This window comes from Barbus barbus, assembly GCF_936440315.1.
Source record: "Barbus barbus genome assembly, chromosome: 5".
NCBI classification, from domain to species: Eukaryota; Metazoa; Chordata; class Actinopteri; order Cypriniformes; family Cyprinidae; genus Barbus; species Barbus barbus.
In genome coordinates this window covers 24,710,113-24,722,097 of record NC_136733.1, presented here as the reverse complement: position 1 = coordinate 24,722,097, position 11,985 = coordinate 24,710,113, and the positions used below count along the sequence as shown (strand labels likewise).

The window sequence follows — 11,985 nt, the reverse complement described above, 5'->3', positions numbered from 1 at the left end:
AAACACAAACAATGTACTTCATGGAAACACAGCTACAGTGAAGCTGATTTTTGTAAACAAACCATGTTTTTGAGCAAACACTATTTTGGGGACAACAGCCTGTCATTTCTGGGCCATAATTATGCTTTAAAAAAAAAAAAAAACATGCAGAACTGGTCCCATAACTTTAGCAAGGGATTGTAGCTTTTGATACAATTATTAGCAAGACTGATTTAAGAATATTAAATCTTCCAGACTATTCTGTTTGTGTTATCACAGCATGACAGCCCTGCACTTTGCCTGGTCAGATTCCAAAGGTCTGAATCGCCAATAGCAAAGCGAACAAACAACACAACCAGCCAATCACTGCCTGAAGGGTGCACCAAAGCCCAGCCCATTCCAGCACATTCTGGAGACTTCCTTTTTTGATACTTTGTGATAATAATGCTACATTTAAAATACATAAACAAAACATGTTAATTCCTAAAAACATCATATAAATCTTTAGTTTTAAAGCATATTTGAACGTTTTAACAAATAGGAGTTTTGACTGCGGAAGGATCTTGTCATGTGACGTACCAGAAACGTCACTCCCCTGGGTTTGTATAAAAACAGTAGCGCTCACGTTTAGCAGCAGATTTCTACGAGGAAGAGGACAAAGACATATTTAAAAGAAATATCATACGCTACAAGCTTTTCTAAAAGGTAAGCATGAACATCCAATTGGTTTGATAATGTTATTCAAGACGTAAAGAATAAATCCTTAATGTGTCGTTGTAATGCATTCATTCTTGTCATTTTTAGATGCGTAGACAAATTAAGCTGTAATTCGCAATTATTTTAATCAAAGTTAGAAGCGTAACATCACACGTTACGTTACAAAATGGATGTGTTTGCTTCTTATTTGTCGAGTTACTATATTCGTGCTTTACGATCGGGTTAAGTTTCGTTAGATGTATTTTTGCTGAATCATTGTACACTTTGAGCAAAGAGCCCGGATGTTACTGTAACGCCGCCATATTACAGAAAGGTCGTATGGTGTTGCGCAGTACAGTTTTTAAATAAAACAAGCCATCTCGTAGTCCTGCTGTCGTTTATTTACTTTTTGAAAATTATTTCGGATATTTTTTTAGATAAGCTACATTTCAAAGTATAACATGTTCGGTATAACATATAATAATTCATAAGACATTTTAGCAGGTACTTATGAGTTTTCCCCTGCCAGTCTTAAAATGATCTTTCGGGAAATCGTTTAAAAGTAAAAATTTAGAGTAATACCATTGAAATAAAATCCTTTTGGATAAGGATACCTTACTACTGTTTAATCATGTTACTCCTTGTTTAGCAAACTTTATTTTAAAATGAGGAAACATACAAACTGAATGTATCAATTAAATTTAAGTAATGCTAATAGTGTACTAAACCATTTACTGTGATAAATTGATATGGAAGACCCCTACCCCAGAACAAAATGTGCCATTTGTGGTTGACGGCACTGCCTTCAAGCTTTTCTGGTTGACTTACACAAGTGAGGTGCAATTAAATGCTTAACTTGCTCAAGCATAGTGCTATTACAAATGTGTGATTTCTTTGGAGTTTTTTGTGGCGTTTCAAAAACCTTTCAGAAGCTTAAAGCATTCATCTGTGATCGCTGCTTTCATTTTGATGTAAATGAATGTGTACCGATCGTTTTAAATGAGTTAATGCATGGTTGATGATTTTTATTTATTTTTTTTATTTGTTTATAGATGCAGATCTTTGTAAAAACCCTCACTGGCAAGACCATCACCCTTGAGGTTGAGCCAAGTGACACCATTGAGAACGTGAAGGCCAAGATCCAGGATAAAGAAGGCATTCCCCCTGACCAACAGAGGTTGATCTTTGCCGGCAAACAGCTAGAAGATGGGCGCACGCTGTCTGACTACAACATCCAGAAAGAGTCCACCTTGCATCTGGTGCTGCGTCTCAGGGGAGGCATGCAGATCTTTGTAAAAACCCTCACTGGCAAGACCATCACCCTTGAGGTTGAGCCAAGTGACACCATTGAGAACGTGAAGGCCAAGATCCAGGATAAAGAAGGCATTCCCCCTGACCAACAGAGGTTGATCTTTGCCGGCAAACAGCTAGAAGATGGGCGCACACTGTCTGACTACAACATCCAGAAAGAGTCCACCTTGCATCTGGTGCTGCGTCTCAGGGGAGGCATGCAGATCTTCGTCAAGACCTTGACAGGCAAGACCATCACCCTTGAGGTTGAGCCAAGCGACACTATTGAGAACGTGAAGGCCAAGATCCAGGATAAAGAAGGCATTCCCCCTGACCAACAGAGGTTGATCTTTGCCGGCAAACAGCTAGAAGATGGGCGCACGCTGTCTGACTACAACATCCAGAAAGAGTCCACCTTGCATCTGGTGCTGCGTCTCAGGGGAGGCATGCAGATCTTCGTCAAGACCTTGACAGGCAAGACCATCACCCTTGAGGTTGAGCCAAGCGACACCATTGAGAACGTGAAGGCCAAGATCCAGGATAAAGAAGGCATTCCCCCTGACCAACAGAGGTTGATCTTTGCCGGCAAACAGCTAGAAGATGGGCGCACGCTGTCTGACTACAACATCCAGAAAGAGTCCACCTTGCATCTGGTGCTGCGTCTCAGGGGAGGCATGCAGATCTTCGTCAAGACCTTGACAGGCAAGACCATCACCCTTGAGGTTGAGCCAAGCGACACCATTGAGAATGTGAAGGCCAAGATCCAGGATAAAGAAGGCATTCCCCCTGACCAACAGAGGTTGATCTTTGCCGGCAAACAGCTAGAAGATGGGCGCACGCTGTCTGACTACAACATCCAGAAAGAGTCCACCTTGCATCTGGTGCTGCGTCTCAGGGGAGGCATGCAGATCTTCGTCAAGACCTTGACAGGCAAGACCATCACCCTTGAGGTTGAGCCAAGCGACACCATTGAGAACGTGAAGGCCAAGATCCAGGATAAAGAAGGCATTCCCCCTGACCAACAGAGGTTGATCTTTGCCGGCAAACAGCTAGAAGATGGGCGCACGCTGTCTGACTACAACATCCAGAAAGAGTCCACCTTGCATCTGGTGCTCCGTCTCAGGGGAGGCATGCAGATCTTCGTCAAGACCTTGACCGGCAAGACCATCACCCTTGAGGTTGAGCCAAGTGACACCATTGAGAACGTGAAGGCCAAGATCCAGGATAAAGAAGGCATTCCCCCTGATCAGCAAAGGTTGATCTTTGCCGGCAAACAGCTAGAAGATGGGCGCACACTGTCTGACTACAACATCCAGAAAGAGTCCACCTTGCATCTGGTGCTGCGTCTCAGGGGAGGCATGCAGATCTTCGTCAAGACCTTGACAGGCAAGACCATCACCCTTGAGGTTGAGCCAAGCGACACCATTGAGAACGTGAAGGCCAAGATCCAGGATAAAGAAGGCATTCCCCCTGATCAGCAAAGGTTGATCTTTGCCGGCAAACAGCTAGAAGATGGGCGCACGCTGTCTGACTACAACATCCAGAAAGAGTCCACCTTGCATCTGGTGCTCCGTCTCCGGGGAGGTTTAAACTGATAATCTCAGAAAAGAACATTTAATTCATTCAGTATCCCCCGTTCATGCACTCACCACTTTTGTCCCCTCTTCTCTCAGTACTTTATTACTGAATCCAGTTACATTTTTATTACACTTTTCCACTTTTTTTTTTTTCTTTTTTTTGTTAATGTCAAAATAAAAGCATTGAAATGTATGATTGTTTCCTTGTCTTTGTGTACTACTAATACAATATCTGGGGAAAAAATTAAATGAGTGAAATGGGACATTGGTTTTATTCTCAAAGTACAGGATTATGCTGTAGCATGCAAAAAGGAGCATGCAAGTCATATTTTCTAACTATTGTAATTAGAAGTGGCTCTAAGCCTGTTAAACCATTTTGGATCCTAGCATTTAAATGATAATAGGTAATTACTGGACATCTTGTTTTTAAAATTGTAATTTAACAGCTACATGGCAGCCACTTAAGTGTAATTCTTTCATTTGAGACCCTAGGGTGAAAATCGCTGTAAATCTATTTTGGTGGAGTCGATGATGGGCCGGTTCAACAGCTGCTGCTACTAGTTTAAAAATGGTGCCACCAAGTGTCTGTTCTCGTAATCTGGATGAAATTCAAACAGTGTTATACTGGTTGGGTTTTACTTTTTTTTTTTTTTTTTTTTTTCTTTTTTAAGACCTAAATCAATGTTTTAAAAAAAGCGACATTTTAAAAAGTTATACATATTGTAATAGCTTTTAATGGAAATCTTGCCAGCAATCTCTATAAGGTATTATCTAAATACAAATCCTAATACTGTAACGACTGGAAAGGTCGTGGGAAAGTCATGAAATTTCACAAGTCAAAACGCCCTGCAGCCCTGGACATAAGGCGACGAGGCCCAACATTATGAAAATCAGTCATAGCAACATTTACAATAGGGTTTAATGCGAGTCACCGCGTTTAATTATCTAGGTTAATGTCAATTTTATACTGATTATTGTTCATTTATAATCCTCAATACCTATTTACATGACCTAATGTTAATCCGCTAATGTTGATTTTGTTTAATGTACTAACCTATGTTAGTACATCAACTAATGTTAAGAAAATGAGCCTCATTTTAAAGTGTTCTCATGACTAAAATATGGATCTACGCTGAATAAACTACAGCTCTAGTCTGAAAGCTCCTTAGACGTTGCTTTTGTTTAGTCCGTAAATCAGTTTAACTCCTGATTTACTGCTCGCATCAGCAGTTGCATCAATGATAGTAATATTGTCCAAATAAAAAATATTTCCGGAACGAAAGGAGAAATCTGATCAATCAAAAAGCAAAAGGTTTTGACACAACAACATTTAGGGGGAAGAACCGGCTGCACTACCGTCTGCGCAGAGCAGTGGACAGCTGCTTCGACGCTGTCACTTACACAGGACCATGGCTCAGACCTGGGGGAACTTTTTGTTCTCTCTACTCGATTACAAGACCGAGAAATTTGTCATCGCTAAAAACAAAAAGGTCGGAGTTCTGTTCAGACTCTTTCAGCTGGGGGTGATTGGATATCTGATCGGGTAGGTGCCTTGTGCTTTCTCTAAATCAAGACGAGCGGGCGCTGTCAGTGTTTCGAAGACTGAATCTTCAAAACACATATTATAATAGGTCATTAAGTGTTTGTTTATGTTAAAAATGGTTACTGTCAAATATATTTCAACAAACCTAATGCACGGTGACAGTTAAAGCACCATATGTCTCGTATGTTATTTATATCAAGGGAAAGACTGAAAGCATTGCAGTGTCCCTGCACTGTTTGACCAGCTGGTGCTCGGTTTGTAAATTTTGCATGTAGTGAAAAAGACTATAGATGTACCAGAACCAGACAAAAACCTAATACCTTTGTATTTTTAATTTTCAAATAGTGTTTGGGGTTTTTACACCATGAAAGTGCAACAAAAGCTGCTGAATGTAAGATGACCTGGATCACGTGTGCTGTGGCCAAATGCTACACGCAAAAGCACCAGCCTGATTTCATAATTGCCCTTTAAAACTGTTCAGCAGTCGTCGTTTGCAAGAAATAACTAATCTAGAACTTTAATGTAATGTTATCTATAGATTATAATGTCCTTCAGGGTGTGTTGGCCATATATAGGACATGTGACTTACAGCATTGCTCTCTGTAGCTCACGCACAGATCCTCTTCTTTATACTCTAGTCTAAATAAATAAGAATAAACAAGAATAAATGTCTTTTTATATATTTCTCACACTGTTTATTTTCTTTTGCTTGTGCGTCTTAAAGGTGGGTTTTTCTTTGGAAGAAAGGATATCAGGAGACAGAAGAAGTCATCCAGAGTTCTGTGATCACCAAACTCAAGGGTGTAGATCTCACCAACAGCTCTCAGTATGGTCTGCAGCTATGGGGTGCAGAGGACTATGTCATTCCCCCACAAGTAAACACGCTTCTTTCCTGTGTATTTGCTTTGGAAGAAATATCCTTGAAAACCACCTGTTAACAGTTCTTCTCAAAATCTCTGTTTTATATATTTGATTATGGATATTCCTACAAATATTGATATGAGACACATCTTTTGCTTTGAATTTGAACACTAAACATTTAGGCCCAGTTTCACAGACAGGACTTAGGTTAAGCCAAGATTAGGCCATCGTTAAATTACATTACTGGTGTGCATCTTGAGGCAAAACAATGAATCTGACATACTTTTAGATCACTCAAGTGCAAATTTCTTTCAGTTGAAATAGCATTTCATGCATTTTAGTCTGGGACTAGGCTTAAGCCTTGTCTATGAAACCGGGGGTTAGTGTGTCAATTATGTTAATCATGTTACACAATGAAACATTTATTTTCGGTTATCTCAATATTAGTAGTGCTCTAAATTAACAGCTTTCGGCCTTTTGTTAGATGACAGATAAAAATTATTTAGATGGAAGAAGTTTAAAGTAATAAAGACGGTAAAGAACCAAAAGCTTGTTGGTTCTGTGGAAAACAAGCTGAAGTGAGAGCATCACATTTGACACAAATGTCAGTGTTCTGCTCAGTTGATTTGCCGTTTAAAATGTCTTTTGCAAGAACATGTCTTTATTTATTTTATTTTTATTTATTTGTTTACAAACAGGGGGACAGAATCTTCTTTATTGTGACAAATTATGTAGTGACACCCAACCAAACGCTTGGTTACTGCCCTGAGGTAAGAGACAGGATGTAGTTTTATTCTGTTGTTCCCAACACAAATGTTCCAACCAAAGAAATGAGGAATCTGTTGAAAAGAGTAGTACTGAGCTGTATTCGTATAGAAGTTTATTATCTCTGTACATTTTAAAACCACTGAGTTTGTTATATATGTTTGGTTCATTTGACTTATTTCAGAGTCCTAAAGTGCCAGATGGTTTATGTACTTATGACAGTGAATGTGTGGAAGGGGAATCTGTCATAGCAGGCCATGGTAAGCACAAAACCAAAATGAAATACCAAGCCTTTTGTTCCCTTACAACTGCATGCCTTAAGTAATATAAAAGGACAACCTTTGTGAAAATGTAAGATTCTTCTTCTTAAAAAAAAAAAGTTACATTGTGTTATACTATGACCCACTGGCATGTTTACATTCCTGAGCCTTTAAGGGACTACATTTTATTGTTGTTTATTCAGGAGTGAAGACAGGCCGCTGTATAAATGACACAGGAACATGTGAGATTCATGCCTGGTGCCCTGTTGAGCATGGCCAGACACCATCGTAAGAAAACAGTTTTGTACTAATTTCTTTCAATCCATGTTCAGTTGCGGTTCATCTACCTCGCCTTTTTGCACTATTATAATTCGCTCTTCATGCCTATATGAAACTATTTGAAGAAAAAAACATATTATTGTTGTACCTGTAATGTTTCAAATGTTGTAACAGGGAGCCAATGCTGGCAAAGGCAGAAAACTTCACAATCTATGTAAAGAACTTCATCAAGTTTCCAAAATTTGCCTTCTCCAAGTAAGTCAAGCCTAGAGGCATCAAGTCAGTGTTTATTTTATATACCGAAGGCTACAGAATAAATGTTCCCACTTTCTAAAACTAAATAAGTATGTTTAAAAACATCTCTATCTATCTATCTATCTATCTATCTATCTATCTATCTATCTATCTATCTATCTATCTATCTATCTATCTATCTATCTATCTATCTATCTATCTATCTATCTATCTATCTATCTATCTATCTATCTATCTCTCTCTCTCTCTCTCTCTCTCTCTCTCTCTCTCTCTCTCTCTCTCTCTCTCTCTCTCTCTCTCTCTCTCTCTCTCTCTCTCTCTCTCTCTCTCTCTCTCTCTCTCTCTCTCTCTCTCTCTCTATATATATATATATATATATATATATATATATATATATATATATATATATATATATATATATATATATATATAATGGGCCGTGACTTGTTCAAAATGTATTTAGTGACCTAATAAGTGATTGAAGCTTGTAATATGTTCATTGTTTATACTTTTCTGTGCATGATAGAACTGAACTAACGTGCAATAGTCTTTTTATGCTTTTCAACTAGGTTTCTTCAGTTTAATATTTTGCATGTTATTTCCTTTGCAAAGCAGCATCTGAGTTTTAGGTGGAGCGATTATAAAATGTTTAAAGCCTCTTCACCCCGACAGGATGCTGCTGTTAAAACCCTTCCTCATGAAATCTGTAGATCATATCAAGCAATTCTAGTTTGTGCGATATGGACACTAGCTGAGTATCTAGTATCATACAAATATGATTTTAGTTTTCCCCTGTCTTTCTTATTTCAATGTTTTAAATGCTGCATTCAAACAGGTTTGTTTCTGTGTCAGCACAGGGTGTTTTGTTGTCATTTCAAACTCCTGCAGAATAATAAAGTTCATAGTTCACTCACAAGTGCATAGAAAGGATCATTTCTATGGCTTAAATACAGTATCATCTGGCAAGCTGTTATTTAAAAGCCAGTGCAATCCTTTGAATGAGCACGCTAACTAATCTAAACTTAGTTGTCATTGCAATATACCAAAAATAAAGAGAAAAAAAATATTAAACAAATGCTATATACATAGTTCTCTAAATCTCCCACCATATAGTGTTGTGAAAGAGCAGACTTGCTTGCACATAATGAAGCGTTATGTTTGGATACTGATGGCACAGCACTACAGCACAAGCTGCTCTGAATATCTCTCGCTTACTCATCTCTATTTATACCAGCTGGGTGGTGCATGAACTGAGACTTCTGTCTTGCTATCCTGTGCCTTGCCTGTTTCACTGACAAGAGTGACAGTTGTTCCTCTGTCCTTACTGGCATGATCTCTGCAAAGTCATCACATTGTAGATAGCAAATACTATGAGCTGTTTCAGATACTGCTTCTCCTACTTTTTTTCCCCTCACTTGAAGATCGAATGTCCTGCCTACCACTAACAGCACATATCTGAAGATGTGCAGATATGATAAGAACCATCATCCCTATTGTCCCATCTTTCTTGTGGGAGATGTGATTAACTGGACTGGATACAGTTTCCAGGATTTGGCAACAAAGGCAAGTGCTTCAAATGACACGACAAGTTAAAACAAAGTCTCCACCATTGTAAAAACACGGGTAGTTGTTCAAGCAGCAGCTCAGTGTATAATCAAAGAGAGATCATACCCTAAATTGACCACATTAAGACAGTAATCTTTTTTAGTATATGATTTGGGGATTCTTTTAAAAAGATGCTCATGTAGATAATGTACAAAGGCTGATCCAGGCACCCCAAAAAGTATTTGGACACTTAAGCCATGCTTAAGTGTGAATGTCTTGTGTGTGCATATAATTAAAATATAACAAAATATCATACAAATTGGCTTTTATATAGAAGAGAGAGCGAGAGAAAAGAAAGAAACGCACAAGTACAATTTTTACCCAAAAGAAAGTGACATGTGAAGCATCATTTATGGATTGAAAAAAGTTTGCACTGTATGCCAATATTTTCAAGCTAAAGTTTCAGCTGGCACTGATATGAATACACTATTTGATATGAATGCATTTTATTTATGCTATTATGCAAAGAAAGAAAAAAAACTTTATTGACATAGATTGGAAAAATGAATTGCCAGAACTGCAAAGGAATATTATCATGATTTAATGCAGAGGGAAACTGTATTAACTGATATCACTGTTTTCTTTACACACACAGGGTGGTTCAATTGGAGTTGGAATTGAATGGAATTGTGATTTGGATAAAGATGAATCTCAATGTAACCCTGAATATAGCTTCACACGCTTGGATTCCTCTAAAAATTCCCAGAACTGTGCCATTTCAGGTTACAACTTCAGGTATTGTTCTGATTTATTGATTTTAGCTCATGAAACAAGGTTCTGTAAGTGATTTCAGCTGTTTTACTAACTGCACATTAAAAAATCCACATGCCAGCAAAGCTGAACCTAAACAATGATTGACTGACAAAGGATTAGTGAGTGGCTAGTGTACTATAACACGAAATGACTTAAACCTTTACTTTTAGTTTAAAGCATTTAGATTTGAAATGGTGTCATTACATTGGCTGACATGTTTCTCTCTTTTTTCAAGATTTGCTCGATACTACAATGATGCAGCAGGTCAAACCTATCGGAATCTATTTAAAGTGTATGGCATTCGCTTTGATATATTAGTGAATGGAAAGGTAAGAGATAAACATTTAATTGCAAAATCTTAAAGATTCCTCTCATTAGGGTTATGGTGAAATGATAAAAACATGGTGTTTATCTGTTTTCTAGGCTGGGAGATTCAGTATCATTCCTACAGTGATCAGTATTGGCTCTGGACTTGCTTTAATGGGTGCTGTGAGTATATAAGCTAGATACAGATAGCGTCGCTAGTATAAAAGGCACAAAACTAAATCTTTCTGAGATTCTTGTGTGATTGGTGTTCATCTCATTCCATAGGGGGTTTTTGTCTGTGACATGATTCTGCTCTACATGATGAGCAAAAGCTCCCTCTATCGAGAAACAAAATTTGAGGCAGTCACAAAGTGAGTGTCTAGTGTGTCTTGTCGACTTCTAAAAAAGGTTTACTTGGAAGATTAGAAAGATGCAGTGGATTATTATATACTATTTGCACCCACAGAAAGCAATCTGGAAAGCAGAGAGAGAGAAAGCATGCGAGACACCACGGCCATCATCGCCAAGATGGGCGGCACAAGAGAGAGGAGAAACGGGCAACAGAGATGCAGCCATTAACATCAGTGTCATGCCAGCCCAATAACAACCCAGAGAAACAGATCCAACCCACAAGCTCAGCGCTCAAAACCCACAGTTCTGAGAGGAGGCCACAGGGCACAGTGTCATTCAGGAGTCAGCACGATACAGAAAAACAGACCATTTCTCCTACTTCCACCCTGAGAACGCCACGCAACCAGTAGAGGATTTTTTGATGCTGAATCCCATTGGATTTACTGTGAATGTATGAAAGGAGGTATTATAGCGGGGCTATGCTCAGTCATACCAAAGAGGAATACTGACCGTGTAGTTAATATGCTCTCCTGGTGTTTTAAATGGCAATGGAAGTTTTTGTTACAAATGATTTGCAATAAGATAAATATAAATTATTTAATATACTGTAAATATGGCCTGACATTAAAAATTGTCAAACCAAGGTTGAATAAATGTTAAAGTATTTGACAAAAAGTGCTTGGGACATTGCATTACTTTCATCTTGATAATGTTGTAAATGAGAAAAGAGTACAATCTTTAAAAAAAAAAAAACGAATTTTATTTCTTTATTCTAATTCCGTTCTTTTGAATGTTTTGAACTTTCTAAATGCACAATATTGACAAACTATTTTCTTAAACACTCACAGACAAGGCTTAAATCTAATCCCAGACTAAAATTTAAATTTGAGCTGTTTCAACTGAAAGAAACTTGCACTGATTGAGCTTGAAATATATCAGTGCCTTTTGTTTTGTCTCAAGATGCACACCAGTAATGTTGTTTTCTAAACACGTTTATAAAGATTGCTTAAATGTCCTAATCCTGGTTTAGTCTAAGGCCTGTCTGTGAAAACAGGGCTAAAATGATTTCTGAAGGATCATAAGACACCGAAGACTGGAGTAATGACTGCTGAAAATTCTGCTTTGCCATTACAGGAATACACGACATTGAAATATATGAAAATAGAAAACTGTTATTTTAATTGTAATATTTCACAATGTTAATGTTTTTACTCTATTTTTGATCAAATAAATGCAACACTGGAGAGTATTTCAATATCATTAAAAAATTGTACCAATTCCAAACGTATCCACAGTTCAAGCACTGAGGACACAGATTAATTTGACTGTACCTGCTCAATCTGAATAATAATAAATAAAATCAAGCTGATATTTTAATTCAAATTACACAACACTAATGATTTGTAAAACACCCTTGAGCACTTACATAAAGAACAACACCAATGATAAGCACACTATAGGATGA

The 11,985-nt window shown here is 37.9% G+C and overlaps 2 protein-coding genes across 2 annotated transcripts; both read left to right on the top strand.

Moving 5' to 3' along the window:
- Positions 1-393: 393 nt before the first annotated feature.
- LOC306870544 (polyubiquitin-C) lies at positions 394-3,735 on the top strand. Its single transcript, XM_079417858.1, has 2 exons — positions 394-684; positions 1,728-3,735. Exon 2 carries the CDS (start codon positions 1,728-1,730, stop codon positions 3,558-3,560), a length of 1,833 nt encoding a protein of 610 aa, XP_079273984.1. The 5' UTR covers positions 394-684; the 3' UTR covers positions 3,561-3,735.
- Positions 3,736-4,906: 1,171 nt separating this feature from the next.
- Positions 4,907-11,768, top strand: p2rx5 (purinergic receptor P2X, ligand-gated ion channel, 5). Its single transcript, XM_079417668.1, has 12 exons — positions 4,907-5,085; positions 5,810-5,960; positions 6,645-6,716; positions 6,896-6,971; positions 7,175-7,259; positions 7,425-7,505; positions 8,927-9,068; positions 9,706-9,845; positions 10,099-10,192; positions 10,287-10,352; positions 10,455-10,540; positions 10,636-11,768. Exons 1-12 carry the CDS (start codon positions 4,952-4,954, stop codon positions 10,928-10,930), a joined length of 1,422 nt encoding a protein of 473 aa, XP_079273794.1. The 5' UTR covers positions 4,907-4,951; the 3' UTR covers positions 10,931-11,768.
- Positions 11,769-11,985: the final 217 nt, after the last annotated feature.